This window comes from Musca autumnalis, unplaced genomic scaffold (genome assembly GCF_047663935.1).
Source record: "Musca autumnalis isolate F117 unplaced genomic scaffold, ASM4766393v1 scaffold_2, whole genome shotgun sequence".
In the NCBI taxonomy this organism is placed as follows: domain Eukaryota; kingdom Metazoa; phylum Arthropoda; class Insecta; order Diptera; family Muscidae; genus Musca; species Musca autumnalis.
Genome location: NW_027411755.1, coordinates 2,950,815 through 2,970,816, shown reverse-complemented (window position 1 = coordinate 2,970,816; position 20,002 = coordinate 2,950,815). Strand labels below are relative to the sequence as shown.

The 20,002-nt window shown below is 38.0% G+C and overlaps 1 protein-coding gene across 1 annotated transcript in view; it reads left to right on the top strand.

Moving 5' to 3' along the window:
• Positions 1-20,002, top strand: part of ZnT35C (solute carrier family 30 member 3) — a 159,282-nt gene that overhangs the window by 3,365 nt on the left and 135,915 nt on the right. Inside the window, exon 2 of the mRNA XM_073966539.1 lies at positions 16,358-16,533. Coding sequence (XP_073822640.1) covers positions 16,358-16,533 — 176 coding nt within the window. The remainder of the gene's footprint in view (positions 1-16,357; positions 16,534-20,002) is intronic.

The window sequence follows — 20,002 nt, the reverse complement described above, 5'->3', positions numbered from 1 at the left end:
TGTTTTTGTTGACTTTGCCTGTGAGAATTGTATTTTTTTTCTATAAATATTTATTCAAACAAAACAAATTTAAAATTTTAAGTAGAAAAAATATCAAAAGGGTTTTAGTAATCACGGCCGGTGCGGGAACTTTTTTCACAGAATCGGTCTTAGAAACGCGTTTTCATTATTAGGACAAAATTCCCCACATGGTACTGGTGTTGTATTTTTGTAGAAAACAAATACGATTCTCACAAGCAAAGTCAACAAAAACAGCCTGTAACTTTCGCGAATTCGTTTCAAATGACCCCATATTCCCTGGTCCGATAGGTTAAAAAAATATAAACATAAAATTCACGAGTTTATAAAGAAAAACCAAAAATTGCAATAGTGTAAAAAATCCTAATGTGGTCCGAAATGGCGCGATTTGAGAAGAAATTGGTCCAGAACGCTTTGATAATGATTTTAAATTAGATTACAAAAAAATAAAAATTTTAATGAAAAGCAAATATGTTGTTATGACAGATAAAATTAAAAAATGCATTGCAGAACTTCAATGCATTTGGTGCGGAAACTTTTTTCGCGATAGAGAAAAATTGACACCGTGTTTCATAATAGATTTCCATGCTCTACACGGCTATGTGGTGGTATTTTTTTGGTTATAGCCCTAATATACACTTTCATACGGGCAAAATGTGCCTCTTCGAAATAATGTGTTTTGGACGAAATCCGTTTCAGACAATTTGGAGTCGATATAGAAATGTCTGTCTAGCTGGCTGGAGCGCACGATAACTCTCGAACGGATAAAAATTTGGCCTTCGTAGTTGGACTATAACTCTCGAACAGATCAACCGATTTGGTCCAACTTTGGCCTCATTTTTTCCAAACTTAGTTTATCAAAAATTTAAAAAAATGTCACTTAAATGGTACACTCTATACCTGTTGAAGGGAGCAACCGATTTGGTCCAAACTTTGGATCTCCCAATCTTTTGTCCATATTCGAAAATGGCTTAAATCGGTCTCTTCCTTAAGTGCTCGAAGTGTTCGAAGATCCTTTGGAAATTTATACTGATGTTACTCGTTGTGGTCCTGTTTACAGCGATATTATGCTCTTCGCGGACAAGTCCATGCTTCCTGACATAGTGGTCCAAACGCTCTAAGTTATACGGTGTCCAACTGAAATAACTAGTGGGCACGATATATATCGAAAAGAAATGATTCCCAAAATAAGATCCACTTCCAAAACTGACTATGTCGATTAATTCCTGTATGTACCTCCTCCGCAACACCTTTGAGCATTAATCCTAATCCACATTTTTGTCGACAAGATGTAATGTCTTAAAAGAACCACAAAAATTCTGAAGCCCTCCTTAATACTTAATTTTTGGGGAAAAGGATTTTGGTTTTGTAACCGGTATTCGATCTGTCTGTAGATGAAAGCTTCAATTCACATAGGCTGAGGGTATATCTCTGTCGTCAAAGCTGGTTGATACTTTTTTACTTGTTAGCTTCTACGCTACATACAAACACACAATAAATGTTCATATCTCAGATAATTTTTTTCGATGGATTGATTCTATTCTTTACTTTACTTTAAAATGAGCCAATAAAATAATTTAAAATTTGTTTAAAATTTTCTAGTGACCCTTAAGTTCCAAAGTGTCACAATGCAAAATACACAAAATATTTCTTATCGTTGGATCGATTTGTTTTTTTCAGTAAATGCTTAAAATAAGTAAAAAATACTTTAGCCAAAAATATGGATCTAGTTTTTCCTATAGCCCTTTTATAGAAGTACCATCCGATTTCAGGCATTTTAAAGCTTTTACCTACATTTCTTTTCCGAATTGGCTATAATTTGGTGTTTGGGGTTCTCAGTAGTCACAAACCTCCTGCACCAAAAATTGTAGACATAGGTGCATGTTTTGGTATAGCCTCCATTTAACGGTACCTCACGATTTTAGGTATATTGAATTTTTTGTCTACATTTTCGACCCGAATCGGCTGCAATTATGTATTTGGAGTTCTCATTGATCAGGAAACTTCCACACCAAAAAGTGTGGACATAGGTCCAGGTTTTTGTCGAGCCCCCATATAGCGGTACCGTCAGATTTCAGGTTCTTTGAAGTTTCTATCTACATATTCGGCCTAAATTGGCTGAAATTTAGTTATGGGGTTCTCAGTGGTCAACGTCTCCGCTTGATATTGTGGACAGGAAAGGAAATTAACTATTGTAGGTAGGTCCGACCGAACTGGCAGCCGTGGTTGGGACCACAGTACAATGGTTAGTATGACCGCGCTACACTGAGAGAGTCGTGACTTCAAGACTTCGTTGAGATAAACCCTAACAATTATTCGACGATTGTTAAACCACTCAATTTCAGACAGTTGGGATAAAGAGTTCCAATTTGGAACTAAGAAGACTTTTTTAGAATTTAGCATTTACCCGAATTGCCGTAAGTGGTTCGTATCTGTCTAATCTGAATCTGAACCACGCCTTATTTCATGGCAGCTGTAATATAGTTTTTCGCTTATAGTTGCGGCTTTGATGTGGGTGTTGTTGACTGTGCGTAAATTACAGATTTTCGTTCGGGTCCGGACATCCTATTTATTAGACCTAAGCCATGATCTCTAAAATGGCAACTTTGGTCAGCATCATTAGTCTTCGTCTTTGTCAACTAATCGAGAATTTATTTCGAACTTGTATCATCTTCCTAAGTGATCATGCTAGGAGGCACTTTTAAGCTCATTACACCAGGGGTGTTATCATAGGCTCCTTATTAGGAAGAAGAAGCTAGAAAAGTTTTTTTTTAAATAATATGTATGTTCCAGAACTTACTAATTTACTAATTTTTGCTATTTTTTTTTAAAACACAAAGGAAAAATTGTTATCGTAGTAAAAATTGGTAGATTCTTGCAGATTCTGCAGATTATTAAAAATTTCTTAGCGACCAATTGTAGAATCTGTTATATCTTTTCTACACTAATTAATAAAAAAGAAACAAAAACAAATCATTAAAAAATAAACGAAATTAATTCTTGACGTTTCGTTTAAAGCGCTTTATCGAATTTTTGAATGCAACAGAATGTCACTGTCACCCCGTCAATGGATTTTATAGTTAACCATTTGATTTGATTAATTCTTTGTGTTTCATAACCACAAACACCGCAGCAACTTCAACGCCTTTATAATTGCAACATTTGATATGATCCCCCCAAATTCCCAGTGGTGGCCATCAGTTGAAGTAAATCACAATATAAATATTTCTCCAACATAAATTTAACCAAACTCCGTCTTTGACAAGTCACTTCTCTTCGTTTGGCAACAAATTTCATTGGGCTACATTGGCGTTCTGCTGCTGTCCCTTTATTTTATCTCTGTGTGTGTGCATTTGCATTCCCCGTTATTCGTCTTTCAATCCATCTCGTAACTTTTGTCATCATAATTATGCGGTCTCTGAGGTTTGGGCTTGAGGTTGAAAGAAATGAATGTGCCGGGTTTTAAATGGTAGGTGGTGATGGGGTGTGTTGTGGTGCACTGGATGCCATGGAGCCACAACAGTTTGCCGATGCCATCAATACTGTCATCAATTGGCTTTGGAAGTGACAGAGTGAGCGAGTGAGTTCTTGACTTGTTGGTTGCTTACCCGGCCAATACCGCGTTGCTTATTTGACTTGTTGTTTACTCGTTGATGAAATGAAAATTTGTTTTAATTTCTTCCTTTACTTTATTTTGGGTTTATTCAGGGGACACTGACGAAGATGAGGGCAATGATGACAACGGGAAGTGTTGAGGAAACCATTATGGTTGGCCATGTTCGTGGAATTTTTCGTGGCACAACAGTTGTGGTAATGTGACGTTTGAAACTGCAGTGGCTTCTTCGCCCCCAAAAGTATTGATAATGGCTGGCGGTTAGTTGGTTGGTGTCTTTTGAATGTTTTTGTATAGCGTGTCAAGTATTGCAGTTAAATTTCTCAAACAAGGATGTTTACATTTTGCTTTCGTTAAATCTTCCCCCATTCTGCACTTTCGCTGTGTTGCACACTTATCTAAACTATAGATTTATCTTGTTTTTGTTTGGCGAGAGGGTTGGTTTGTGTTTATTATGCGTCGTTCAATGCGCTTTGATTAACTTTCGGCATGCTACAATCGTTGCATTTGCCGTTGTTGTCAATGTCCTAGCGTTTCTTTGCCTTGTGCGCTTTTCTTCAGTTGCAAATCCCTTGAAAGTTGGATTATGTCAATCAAAAACGCTTAACAATTTCTCATACTTTTTTCACTTTGCTCTTTTTTGTGTGCATTCTATTCCTTGAGTCATTTGGCTGGATGACTGAGTGAATGGTAGCTGTTGCAGTCCAAGACTTCCTTGCAGATAGTTACTACACGTGATGTTTCCTTACAGACACAAAAAGCAAACAGTAACTAGGAGTGATAAAGTCCTATTGTTCCTTGCCTTGAAAGGCTTAGTTTTTGTTGTCTTTTTGCAAATTGATGTCACTTGCAGGGGACGACCTACACCCAGTGCAGTGTCGACAATTAAAAATGATTACGTGTATAAAAGGCAGTTGGATTGTATCGGGGGAGATGAACAGTGGAGCTATCGACAATGGGAAGATATTCTTTCATATTTTTTTTGTTAATAGAAGTCATTTTTCACGTACCATACAAATATTGTTTTTCACAATAAAAATTATTTTCTGCAGGAAAAGTGACGCTTTTATTTCTCATGAAGAAAATAATAAATATTGATATTTTTGTTTGTTTTCTTTTTTCGTCATCCTTGACTCCCTGTGGCCTATAGGGCCTCAAAATTCTCTTGGGAAACGTTTATACTGGACACTTACTTGGGACTGTTCTCGTTCTTTTTCATTTTCTTATCGAAATGGTAAACCAGGCTGTAAGTTCCTTCATTGAATTCTTTCCATGACATTGCTTCCGATTGTCTGTGCAAAAGTGTGGAGTCAAAGTGCACCATACAAGTGTACCATTGTTGCCTTACTGTGTAGACTTTGCCTGATGTTGTCACACCCACAACGGGTTTGTCTCTTGGAGCTTAATCTTTTCAAGAATATCACGTGCATGGTGGCGTCAACACAAACTTTGTATTGGCTAAAAGAAAACGTTAAGAAAAAATGAAAACAAAGTTTTTTTCCTAGGCTTCTGTCATTTTCATTTTCCCTTTTTTAATTTTCATTCATTTTGTTGCATTTACTCTAGGCCAAAAACGGAGAAGCAAAACTTGGCGTTAATTGTAATTAGCATACATTAGGGAGGCCAAAACCTCCTTCTTTTCTGCTTCATAATTTCATTTATTGTTATACATCAATGGTGCACAAGAAGAGAATGCTATTTTGGGGTTTTCTATGGGAAAGAGAGTTGTAGTTAACTTTTTCGTAAAGACGCGTGCATGGCTGTTATACATTGTCTAAGTTGTTGTTGTTGCAATTAACAATATTACGAGGAATTCGTAGAAGAGATTACTGCGAAGAATGTAGGGTGAAGAGAGGGGATAGAGCGAAAGGAGGGAAAATATATTTTTTTATTCTGACGAAAAAAAAATAAAATCGATTGGCTTCTGTTTATCTTGGCTTGACACAATCAGTGCTCGTATTTTTTATTCTTGTGAATTTTTTTTTCCTTCTTGAACACCCTACACCAGCAACAATTATGATGAGGAAGTAATAATACACTAGGGTTAGGACTTTTTTACAACCTCGTATCCCTGTATGATATTTTGATAAGTTTTTACCTAAGATTGCATAAAATCTTAATTATAAAGTGATTCGATCAAAAAAGCTTTCGCACAAAAAGCTTTTAAAGTTCTAATTTTTCAGAACTTTTGACAATTTTTTAAAGTCACTGTGAGTAGATATTTAACTGACAACTAGGTATAGGGGCACACGACATAACAAAAATGGCATGACCGTTTGTTTCTCACTAATTTTATCATCGTACTATATCACATATATAATTTTATATTATTTATAACTTTATTTCATATATCATAAAAATTAAAAGTGCTTTGTGTGGGGCCTTTTTTAAAATTCAAATGGAATAAAAGTTATTTTAGTCATTAATAGGCATCATGACACAGGAAATAATATTTTGAGAACATTTTTTTTATTTCATCGAATGTTATTTTAGACACTAATAGGCAAAAGTTCATACATTCTCACTACAGGAAATCATTTTTGAGAAAAAAATTTTAAAAAGTCATACACATGATCATTTTTATAAAAAAAGAGTGCAGTCTATTAAGTTTAAGGAACTAGTAAGGCAGAGATTCGGGAGTAAATGTCCAAGTACCGATGGTTTTGGGGCTTACTTTGCGAGACTTTGACGCTCCTTGAACATCCAACTCAGCTATAAGAACGTTATATGTCATTGACTCAAATGAATCGCCCTATTTGACCCACGGAAATGTGTAAGGACCATAATCTCCGAAAATATACCTGGGATGTCCAGACTTATTACAGAGAAAGTCTAGTGCAGAGCAACATGTGATAAATAAATAAATGAAAAAAAAAATAAATAAATAATAAAAAGCAAAAAATTGGAAAGCGGAAGTGTGAAAAATCGAGGTATACAGGAGTGAGAATGAAGTCCGAAATTCTGCAAAAAAGCAAAACATCAACATGGTGGCTGTGGTGATACGTATACATGCTTAGAATGAGCTGATTGTATCCCGCAGTAGCGATGACAACGACACCACAGAATAAATCCGAGATGGTAGCATTGAATGTATACGCCAAGTCAGAATAATAAGACCGCATCAGCCGATAGCTTGTTAGCCAAGCGGATCAAGGCAGGAGGCTACATGCTGATAGGCGAAAGCAACAGCTAGGTAGCATCATGTGACAGAAATTGATAAGACAGTATCCTCACAACTAAAGTCTGTGATCAATTCAATATATTGGGTCATGTGAATATGGATTTGAACCTGACAAATTCACTATTGACCAGGTTTTCACCTTAAGGAAAATTTTGGTGAAGACTCAATACAAGCAAATCGATACTTACCATCTTGACTTCGACTATAAGGCAACTTTCGACAGCTCTATACGTTCAAAATAAGTATTTTCGCAAAGCTTTGTGGTGGTCCTCAGTTAAAATTAGAAAGAGCCTTTCCATTCGGTGATTAGGGGAAAAGAAAGGAAAAGGGGAAACGGGAATGGAGAAGGGGGAAGTGGATAGAACAGACAATGAAAAATAGAGAAGAGATTGGTACGAGATTTTGACTGAAACTAAGTAGATCTAATAAGACCCGCCCACCGTCATTTGAGGATCCTGCAGTAACTTACCAGAAACGCGGGTTCTATGAAAGATAAGTAAGAGAGAGAGAGAGAAAGAGATGTGTCTGTGTTTTTCGGACAGGACACTGGCGAGTTGGTATTCGATCGTTTCAGTCTTTCCCTCGTCTTCGGAGAGCCGGCAGTGCTCAATATTGTTGCCCTCCAACTTGCACGTTATAGATCTTATATGACAGTGGCCATTAATGACCCTTACAGCAATCTTAATCTCTAACTTGCTAAGTGAGGGTAGTGATGTAGTTCTACGTCCTCAGATTGACTTCTATAACGTACATCCAGGTCGGTTCTGCCAGATCCTTGCGGTTTTCTGAAAGTAAAACATTTTGAGTTTGTGGAGAAAGAAGCAGAACAATGGCTGGACACAGTGTTCTACTTGTAAGTCAGAAGACTGAGAATAACGTCTTGCTCAACATTGCAATCCCCTGGTACCTCATTAAATTTAACGACCCATCCACAAGTTTTTTTTAAAACAAATCTGCAGTTTTGAACAATTTTAGATTAAATGGCAAATAACCTTTATGCCTTGTGGTGGTCCTCATGTCTACCAGTATGTGTATACCGAGAACACTCCACCTGCAAATGCTGTCATCCCCACCCAATGGCGCTAGAGCTCTCAAACCTGCAAAAACTTCTGCCTAGAAAATGCTACAGTTGTCGTGAAGTTTGTATCAGCGTCTGATATTTCGTTCCTTACAGTATACGCCAGGTCCTGTTATTTTTTCCATCTTCGACGCATCGGTGAAAATTGCTAGGCTATCCGGGATTGGAATTCCCTCAACGCACTAATTCATATCCTGGTTAATTACATCTGGTGTGTCGAAGTCCACTCCATGTAATCGCGCCATCTGCCATTTAGCCCAACTTGGCTAAATATCCATTTCAAAACGTTAGCATACCCAAGCTGTGTGCAATGCCACAAGTTTAGCTCTCTGAGCTTCAAAGCACCTCTTGATGCCTGACATTGAAGTTACAAAACCTGTGGCTGAGTATTCAGAACATCATTATGGGCCACCTGGAGAGAGCTTTTAATTGTTCCAGTAATGAAACCTGTTGACATTGACACAGTAGCTAGCTTGGGCAGGTACGAATTATTACTTAGGGCATGTAGTTTGGGATCCCAGCTTTAGCCTATGGAGTTATTGCAGGAATATAGCGCAATCAAGTCTCTCTTCGTGCGTTCCTCAGATTATAACGAGGATTTTTACTAGGAATGAGGTAAGTTCAGCTCAAGGACCCACAAAACCTTAAGGGAAAACACGAGTTATGATGATGTATTTCTTTATTATAACTTATCTTGGTGCCTAAATTATGAGAAATATGTGGGTATTCGTGTAGACTTATTTATTAATTTGATACGACTATTCGTCTCGACAGGGTGGTTTCGTATGGTGGACGTCGCAGGCTATTGTCTTCAGTGGCTTTGGCGTGATCGTCTGAAGTTGGCACAGTGGTGGCATTCGGCCCGACGGTGTTCGGATGACAGGAGTTGGCCAGTAGAATTATTGGTTCTCGTAAAGGTGGGGGACTCGGCTCGTATTGCCGGGTGGAAGCGGGTTGGTTATAGTAGGTGTGATGACGGCACTCGTCATATTGATGATGCTCGGCTGTAATAGCCGTGTTGACTGCTCTCGGCTTGATGTAGTTTTGTGGACAACACTTGTCTCGGGGTACTTGTGTTGATGCCCCTCGGCCTTAGGAGTTGGGTTGGAGGCACTCGGCTCGATATAGTCGGTTCTAATAGGCGTGCTGATTACCCTTGGCTTCGGCAATCGGATTGATGGCCCTCGTCTTGGTGTCTCCGTCAATTGTGCTCGGGTTGGTGACACTCGGCTAGGTGAAGAGAAGATATTGAGTCAGTTCGAAGTGAACGAATCGCAGGAAGCGAGCTAATCGCGGAGGCGAACGAATCGCAGGAAGCGAACAAATCGCGGAAGCGAACGAATCGCTGGAAGCGAACTAATCGCGGAAGCGAACGAATCGCAGAAAACAAGGCTTTGGGTTTTGTACAAAATTTTCCGACTCCGGACACTGCCACAAATCATCCAGCACTTGACGATACTTGGTGCCAAAAACCGAAAAATTTAGCTAGTGGGTGAAATAAAGTGATTGAGAATTGTTTCCCCACAGCTTGAAAAGAGTTCACATTTCTTTACACCGAATTAAAATAATTCTATAATATCGTTTGTCAAATAAGATTCTATATTTCGTGATGCGCTTATATCAATGGCAAGTACGTCTTTAACGGGAATTACCATAGTACGTTAGGGTGGGGTTTACATTAAGTTGGCCAATATAAAACCAAAAAAAAGTAACCGATAATATAATATAGGTAATATGTATCGGTCACGTTACAACATTTCCTTTACATTTTAGTCGATGGTCGAGCACCATACCTAGGTACTTCGCTTCTGTAGAAACGCTTATTACTGTGGGCACAAAGTCACCAATATTTATTTTTCTGGTGAATAGTACCAACTCTGTTTTGGCTGTATTCACACCAAGGCCGTTAAGGTGTACCCGACGAGATGGTCAACTTGCATTACTTCAGACAACGTATACATACGTAGGCAACTACCCTTATTCCTTATTTTGTCAAACTCCTTGAGTATCCGATTCACTACCAGAAGCCACAGTAATGGCGATAGAACTCCTCGCTATGTGGTGGCTCGGGTGATTGACTTTCTTGCAGAACTCTCCCTAATATTGAAATTGATAAGTCTGGTTTCCAGCATGTCATCAATCCAATTCGTTAGGCTGTACAATAGTGGATTCACATTTTTAAAAGTTCCTTCTATATCAAGAAAGGCAGCTAAGGTGTGAGTCGAATCCTCCATGCCCTCAGTCAACTTCCCTTTTACATAATCATTCTAAGAATTTCTAGAGAGGTCATCATTTATGTTTTCAAGTCCAGCAATCTTTCGATTGTATTCAGTAAAAAGGCTATTTGGTCTATAGGCATTCGATAACAAGTGACTTGGCTTCCATGCCTTGGGAATTTATGCCACTCTCCCGGCATTGGCAACGTATGTCACGGACAAACTCTAAATTTCCTTTAAGACGGTGATCAATCGTTTTGAAGTATCGGCGGAATGTTAACTTCATTAGTGGTATTCCCTAACTCATTTTTTGGTTACCGACAAAAATCGGTAAAATCACAAAGGGATCCTATTTAAAAATCCTGGTTGTTGTTGTAGCAGCATTTAAACTTACGTAGAAGCATAACTTTAATTGTGGGTTGGCAGCCACTGGCCGAAACACTATGGTTACGGGTCAATCCGGGACGAAAGAAAAAATCCTGGTAGACAATGCTGGTATACAATTTTGCTTCCTAATTCAACTATTTAAGAAATAAATCCAATATATTTTATTTGCCTCGTATTCGTCGTGCAGGGCATGCAAATTTCGCATTCGCAATCTCAAAGTTCTTTCTTCTTCTTCTCTCTTAAAATTTACAGTTGCAGTTGTTAATTTTAATCATTTTCTTGGAATAATTTGGTTGTAATTTTTTTCCTTTTGGGAGGCGGTTGGTTAGTTAATGTGCATGGATGCATGGCAAACGTGTGCTCCTTAAAATACCAACTGTGAAGGATTCAAAAATTTCCACTGAAGGATTGAAGGAAGAAACAAAATACGAAAAACTAATTTAAACTTAATATTAATCACAACAGCAATGACAGCAGAGCACAGACGAGTTTGTCTCAACCAACAAAAAAAAAAATGGAAAGTGGCGGCAATAAAAACTTGGTGTTAAGATCTCAAATCGCTTTTTTACTTCGTCTATGCAGCATAACTATAGCAAGAGTGCACATGACATTATGTCGACTGTGGAAAATTTCAAATCTGTCGTTTTTGTATTTTTCGAAGGAAGTTGGTTGGTTGGTCGTTTTTTTTTTGTTTTATTCAGATCAGCGTGGTTTTGTGGCAGTCAAGTTGATGCCTGGGCAATACTTATTTTGTTTGATGTTGATGGCAACTGCCTTTGTACATCAATATGCATTAATTTTTTTGAAAGCGGGAAGGAGGTTGAGGCTAAAAACGTTGCTACTGTATTTTAATGAACATTTTTCGTCAACTTTTCATTCTGCTGAAATTTGTTTTTTTATTTTTCTCTTTTGGAGTTTTGTATTTGTATTGGGTTTTGTTTTTTGGAATATGACTTTAATTAGAAATCAGCTTAAGTTTTTTTCTTAACCGGTACTTTGGAAATAATCTTTACATTTGCTTTTGTTGGTATGCAGCAAACGAATAAAGAAGAGAGAATTGAGGCAATTAATATGGATGGAGAAAGAGCAAAAGTTATATTTTTTTGCAAATTTGAACTATGAATTTTAATGAAAAAGTGGACTAATCTTCCTGGAAAGCTTAACAAGTGACAGAAGTTTTCAGAAAAAATAAATTTAATTCGAAGTCTTGTTCTTCTTGGTGTTTCTTAATTGATAATTGTCAAGCATCAAAATCGTCCTTGTTAAGTTTAATGAAATAATGTGTGACATTCCCATGACATTCCATGTTTAGTTTTACTTTTTTACCTTAACGACATTTTCTCATCGACTCCTTTCAAAAGCTCAATGCTCTAATCCACCATAAAACATGCTCGCGAAAACAAAACTCTTTCTGTTTGCTTCTTTGTTCTGTGCTGTTTCTTTTTCAATTTCTTCGAATGTATATAAAGTTCAAAGTCTTAAAATCTGTAACCTAGAGGATTTACGATTCAAATGTGCCGCAAACTCTATACGAGAAAAGTGAGATCAAATAAAAATCCTTTTTCCAACACGAGGAAAACGCTACAATAAACAAACACATAGGCAAAGATGAAGAAGACATGTGAAAAACTAGAAAAAATATTAGTATGCACCGTAGTAAGAAAATGTTAGGAAAGGCCAAAATTAGCATTGACAATTAACTGAGATAATGGGAGAAACAAAAAAAAAAATGGTCCATTACATTTTAAGAAACAAAAGAGGTGAGGTACTACGACTGGAACTATGTGAACACAGCACCTGTGAGGCGTCGTCAGAAAACGAATCACCTCCGCATCCCCTCCAATAACATACGCACACGTAGCACTTTCACCAGCCGTTTCTGTTCCAATCCCTGAAAATGCAGCTTTTTTGGAAGTTAATTACAATGGACTCCGTGGTAAGATAAAGGAAATAGTGGATTTCATGAGTCCAAACCAAGTTCAAATACAACTGCATCTTATGCGTTGTGATGGTTACAAAGTACTAAGGAAAGATCGCACCAGAAGGTGGGAGATTAGCTTCCCTATTGCACTCATCAATACAGGCCTATCTCGCTTGAGCCTGGCTCTAATGACCCGTACATGGAATGTATGGGGGTGGCAGTCAAGTGTATATTTGCCGAGGTAAATATCCGTACACCAGGTTATAGGACCAACATTAGCCAGCTTTTGGCCATAACCGACTGGTCTGAATTTTGGCATTCGGTCCTCGGCAATGACCAGAGGGCTATAGTGCTGACTGAGCAGATATTTAACTCTACGTTTTGCACGGTCAATAAGGGCCCCCTACCAGAATAAGCGGAGAGTAGTACAGCTCATTAGATATTACCATCGTGTCACCTGGTTTGACAAATTACGCCACCTGGCAACCCGTCGTTTTTCTTGATTCAGACCATCTTCCCATATTTGTCTCCATCAGCAGATCTTCAGAATTCGTCACCTCTGAGATAAAATTTCACAGCAGATGCGGCGGGATTATCAAATTATGAGCTAACGAGCTTACCCCAGAATCAGGGAGCTGGCACTAGAAGTTAACAGGTTAGTGGGTGAGCATAAGCGAAACAAGTGGCTGCATCTAAAATCATCTGAAGAGTTGCAACATTGGAGCCGGAATAAGTGAATTTTGGGCAAGGGTAAATTCGCTCTCGAATCTGAGAAAAAGGAAGATATGACCACAGTCACGATTGGCGACGTTATGCTGACTGATGCGAAGAGGTGTGCAAGTTATTTTGATTGTCCAGCACCCCGGGAGTGACAGTACGAAGAGAATAGTACTACGTCGCATTATACATTTTCCCTCCGATGAGGATCCCCCACAATTTACAATGGATGATGTTGTAAATGCCATAAGGAACGCTAAATCATCCAAAGCGTTAGTCCCTGCTGGTATCTTCATGGTAAAGCTGAAGTCAGGAAAATGGGCGTGGTGGTCCTACTACTGAAGGCAGCAACGATGCCAGCTTTTGTCTTGGCACATATTAGTCGTGTGTAGGACAGTGTTTATAGCCTCGAAAGCCTTTGATACTGTCAAACAGTCCACGCTGTTTGAGGACTTGAGCAGACAACCCTCAGGCTCAGGCTTGAAAGTTGGATAGTCAATTATATGAGTAGACGCCAGTCGTATGTAGAATTCAGGAATAAGAAGCACACGCCAAGTAGAGTGAAACGGGGAGTTTCCCAAAGTGGGTTGATATATCCGTCATTTAGATCGTAACGTATGCGGATTATTGTAAAATATTGGCGTCAGGTACCTCTCATGATCTACGGTCACTGTGTTGACCACATGAACAACGGAGGTGAGAAATGGTAGCAGTACGTCGACTATTAACTATCCTAATATTCTAGGAATCGCATTCGATAGCATGTTAACGTCATCCGCGCATGCCACAGCTATCTGCAAAAAGCTGAGATTGAGATGTAGGTTCATGGTTTTCAAGTCCCTAGCCGGCAGCATATGGGATGCAAACAAAGAACATGGACACAAGTGGAACGCGATGGAAAAACATTCAAACCTGTCAGATTGCAGCCCTAAGAACTGCAACAGGGTGCCTCCTCATGTCTTCAGTGGACCATCTACATGAGGAGACAAAATATAGTACAGAAACACAATATCATACTCTCATTGCATTACTTTCTCGGGTGTTACAGTGAGAGCGATCCTAATCACCATATGGTGGATAGGACCCCCACACCCAGGCATGTCAGAATGGAATTTTCTGATCTAGAAGGATTAGTTCAACACAAGATACAGTCACAGATATCATAAATCGTGCGAATGTGGTCCTCGGACTACACCCCATATCTATCACAAGTGAGGATTGTCAGATGCCACGACAAATTACCTTTATTTGGCTCTGGCTCAACAATGTACTTTCGGGATGGTGTAGCTGTCTATATGTCAAGGCCCGCTCGACGGACTGCACCTTTTCAAATGCTCTGCCAAACCTACTCAATTAATATCCTATTTGACCGAAATGCACGGATCCCATTATTATTCGCTTAAATTACTACACTATAAATACCGTTCTCGGATACAATTTATCAGCTAGGGCTGAAAATTTTTATTCTATTCACAGACCCTTTGAGTTTGTCACTGTAAGTGTTTACAAGCTCAAGTGAAATCAAGTTCAATTCCGTGCGTAAAAGTAAGATAATAGAGTATCCGAGACAAACCTGATTTTCCACATGTCGACATAAATCCGAACCGTTCTTTGGTGTCTGTGACATAATGCAGATTTTATAAACAGCATCTTCATTACATCCTATTTTCCGACAATCTTCACATACATATGTATGTATGTATTTTCCGTAATTCTTTTCATTTTTCCAATATAAAGGAAAACGGCGTTATCGGTGGCACCTCGGAGGTGTTTCATGGCGCATCAAATGATGCATTACCTACACGAGGGCTCAACAAAATAACGTTCAAGGCCAAAAAGCTGCAGTGCAGACAGGCAAAACGACATATCTTATCCATGACATTTCATTTTTTCTCTTCAATTTCTGTAGAGGTATGTTACCGACTTGAGCCATAGGGAATAAACCATGGCAAAATGGGTTGATTTCGTTTTTCGTCTTCGTCTTCTTCATCTCCAAGTGATTCAAGGATATTCAAGCTAGGTACATTTAGAACAAACAATTTCTGTGTTTGCTGTGTTTTCATGAAGATTTTATTCGCCATTGCTGTGCCGTGCCATGCCATGAAACTTGATACATGACTGGTGTGAGATTTCACCTGAAATGCTTATAAATAAGATATTTACATAGCAGATGAAATTCGTTGTTGTTTGTTTTTGTTGTCACTACAACATTCCTGAATTAATGGCAAATTTGAAACCAACATGCTTTTTTCGGAATTTCTCAAAGAGCTGCAAATCGATCGATAACAAATATAGATTGACAAATAACATCTTTCAAGGGAACAAAATTGCAATTTTCTATATTTTTTTGCGGCATTGGCAAAAGGGGGGCTACAGTTCTAGGTTAGAGTGCAAACCAAAAACTTTTATTTGCAATACATATTTGGTTGCAGTTTTTGTTTGTATCTCTAGACATCGTCATCGTATTTCCTTTACTTATGCAAAAGTTTTATGCCAAACAACTTTGGATTTCTTTTTTTCGAAATTTCATTGGAGTCCTTTTTCCTATGCTACCCAGCAACATAGGATTGGATGGTTGGTTGTCTACATAAACACATAGTTCCAAGTAGTTTTTGTGCCGAAGAAATTCCAGCCAATTTAAGAGAACGAGGCCAAGAAAATTTCGAAACTTGTTTACAATTGTGATGTGCTAATTTCACCATCAACATGAAAATGCGACAATTTTTTTAAGAATTCTTTGGCGAAGGAACTGCAAATGAACATTTATTGGAATAAGTTTTTCGTTTTTTGGTTTGGCATTTAGCACAATTGAAATTATAAACTTTTACCACAAAATTAACTTGAACAGAATTTCGAAGAACAGGGTTGAAACTATATAATATTGGAAAATAAGAAATTTAAATTTTTATTCTATAGAAAATAAGCCATTTTTGAAATAAAAAAAAACCCTACAACTTTTTAATTATTCTTTTGGCAACGAAATATCAGCCTAACCAAGTGCTTCCCATAAAGCAATTAAAAAATCTCGTTTATAATAATTTTGTCGCTTAGTTTACAATATTTTTATGTGCACGCCTAAAAGTATACTTCAACATTTATTAGTTTTGATGATTCGCCTAAATGTAGGTATACAAGTGTTGCAATTGACATTTTATTTGTGTTTTTTGTTGTTGTTACCGCTATATTTTTTATTGAGGGATTGTTTTTGTCATTCTTCCAATTTCAGTGATTTCAAAGAGCGGAACACTGGTTATGGTTCAGCTACTACTACAACGACGACCACAGCTAATGCCACAAATCACACGTTCCCCACAACAACTGGCAACAATAATAACAATAATCCAGACGCAGCAAAACCAAGATCCTCGGTATTCTGTTTGCACGGTCAACGTAACATTGAGGGTAAGTTGTAAAACAAATCAAAAAAATAAAACAAAAAACAAAAAAAAAAAAAAATAACTAACGAAAATGTAAAATAGCAGCAAACGCTAGCTCTAGCTTGTCTGTGTGTGTGATGAATAACTATGAAAACCAACTGTGTTGAATTGTACTGTCAAGTTAAATTAAAAAAGTTATTATACACGGAGAGAAAAATTGAAGAGATTTTTGAAGTTTGGGCTGAAATTATGAAGCATTTTCCGAGTTATTTAATAATATTGATACCAATACCAGTTCTCTTATGGTTATTACTACGTTTTGATGATTAGCGGTTATATCCAGGCTGATAAAGGCAGAAATCTCAAAAGCTTTATGTCCGGGAGTCCTACAACTCAATGTTTCCGTTGCATTTGAACAGGACAGGGACAGAGAAGGTGTTTGTCCGTTTCCTTTTCTTACTCACTTCATTGTCACGCTTTACATTGTTTCCCATAGACTAGCGGCCGGTAGCACTCATATCCACTCTGGCTCCTGCTTGTGATAGATCATAATTGAAGATATATAGTTTTAACAACTCCTGTTGGAAATGGAACTCGCTCTTTTAGGAATTCGTTAGAAGAGGATCGGGCTCTGACTAGTTCATCTGATTTTTCGATACCAACAAGTCCAAAGTCAGACACCCTAACTTAGAATGTTGTTCATTACATTCCTTCACCAACTGTGATGAGACAGTTCTTGTCGTTGTTGTAGCAGCATATGATACGTTTGTATATTCGTTTTCTTGCTAAAAGTGACTCTGTGGAGGTTTGTAAATGTGACTGCTTCTATTGGTTGTAACCACAAATCTACTGGAGTTAGTGAAGTACGCTTGGCAGGGCAGTTAATAATTAAACAAATTATCGTTGGACCTCTCTCCAGATTTTGTAAATACCTTCTGACATGCCTTGATGGGGGAGTCCTTTCCACCATGATTAAGATGACTCTCACCCTAACACCCTACCGTACTGATACTGGAGGAAGCCTTTGTGTTGCGTACTGGTTTTCTCATGCAGATGGTCCACTGATGACATGAGTTGGTAATCTGTTGCAGTTCTCAGGGCGTCGCACAGTGGTCCCACTTGTATGGGAAGGTGCGACAAAAATATTTATAATCGTCGGATCAATCTGATATTTTCAGTATATGCTAAAAATAAGTAAAAAATACTTTAGCCAAAAAATCATCAATATGGGTCCAGTTTTTCCTATAGCCCCAATGTAGCGGTACCATCCGATTTCAGGTATTTTGAAGCTTTTCCTGAACATGTTCGGCACTAATTGGCTGTACTTTGGTATTTGGGGTTCCCAATGATCAAAAATCTTTTGCGCCAAAAATTGTGGTATTAGGTCAAGGTTTCGATATAGCTCTCATATTACGATACCTCCCGATTTCAGGTTTTTTTTGAAGATTTTATCAGCATTTTCGGCACGAATTGGTTGTAATTTCCATTTGGAGTTCTCAATGATCAAAAACCTTCTGCGCAAAAAATTGTGGTCTTAGGTCCAGGTTTCGGTATAGTCCTCATATTACGGTACCTCCCTATTTCAGTTATTTTGAGGTTTTTATCTAAATTTTCGGTTCGAATTGGTTGTAATTTGCTATTTGGAGTTCTTAGTGGTCAAAAAAGTGCTCCGACTGGTATCGTGGACAGGAAAGGAAACAAATTATTCCATTTGAGGTCAGAATATTTCATGGTAGGGGATATAATAAAGTTCGGTTCGACCGAACTTTACATTTTTACTTGTTTTTCATATTATATGTAGCATCATACATATATCAAAAATATACAAATGTAAAAAAATACACTCATAAGTAGATCCCAAAACAAAAATGTCTAAATCTTTAAAGAAAAAACCAAAACAAACAATTAAAACACAAAACAAAGAAGAAACTGAGAATACAGTAATACAGCATGTTCACTGAAACGACCAGAGGCATCGTCAGTATTTTTAATGTCACACAGGGAAATGCAAATATATGCAGCTGGAACCAATTTTTTTGTAAACTTGACACTATTTCGAACATTCTTCAAAAAATTTGGAGAGTGGCGAAGGATGGCGAAGTTAGTAAAACTCAACTTAAATTTTTGGGACTTGGAAAAATAATCCACAAAAAAGTATTATAAAAAAAAATTGATTTCCAGCACATTTTATGCGAATAATGTGTACAAATTTTTATGTAAAAGTAATTAGAAAACCTTGTATTAAAACTTTCATTTCGAAAAAAATAAATTTATCCTTTCAATGTTGTGTTACTTGACTTGTAAGAAGTCACAACCTTACTGATGTTTTTAAAGTTTTTAAGAGATTATACGTAAATGTCAATTTCTTCTGTTTTGTTTTGTTAAATACCGTTACAAATTACAAGAACAGTGCTGGAATATTAAAATATAATATGTTTAGAGACAATTTGCTGAATTATCTCAGAGATTCGCTAATATCGATTTTTCGATTTTTGTCGCAGGTTGGGACCAGTGTGCGTCGTTCTGACAGGTTTGAATATTCTTCCATCGCATAATAATTATGTTTGAGGACCACACTGGCGTCGCATAGCTTACCACAGACCGACCGATAGTGTTATAAGTCGTCAACAAAGTTTCAAAGTTTGTGTGCAACCCCTGTGCTGCTGTCTAGGGATTTGAGGGCCTTGTTCCTACATCTTAACTTGTCGCTTGTAGCTGCGGCATGCGCGTACGACGTGAACGTGCTGTCACATGTAACCACTAAAATTTTGAGGTAGTTAGTGGTCGGAATTCTGTTACCATTTGCCAGTCATCTGGCAGTCCATCTGGTTAAAAGAGTTGCCGTAGACTCCTTGCGCTGATGAATTGGGAGTTCTGCCTTTCACAAACGACATTAAGGAAAGTACCCGAGACCACCCTGCTCATTTTCCAAACTTCGATCATGATGTAATTGGCTAGCGAGAGGTTGAGAACCTTTTTTATGGAAATTCAACTCCCGACACATTCAACTTCTTCAACCTTACCATAAAATAATGTCAGGGCCTAACGCTTTGGATGATTTAGCGTTCCTAGTGGCATTTGCAACATCATCCATTGCAAATTGTTGTGGTTTTTCCTAGCTAGGAAAATTTATAATGCGAAGCAGTACTCTTCTCTTTGCCTTGTCACAGCTGGTGTGCTCGACATATTGTCGATTAAAATAACTTGCGCGCCTCTTCGAATCAGTCAGCGTAACTTCGCTAAACGTGACTGAGGTCCTAATTTCCTTCTTTACAGGATTCGAGAGTGACTTAAGCATTCTGCTTGTGCTTAGCGACCAACCTATTAACTTCCAGTGTCAGCTCCCTAGCTCTGAGGTCACTTGGGTTGGCTCGACAAAGTCCACAACACTCTTTTACTAGAAGAACCACCGCCTCTGTCCTGAAATTTGATCTCACTACGGCATATAGCGAAGGGCTGCAACTGTGTGGAAGTTTCGGAACATCCTTTCAGCT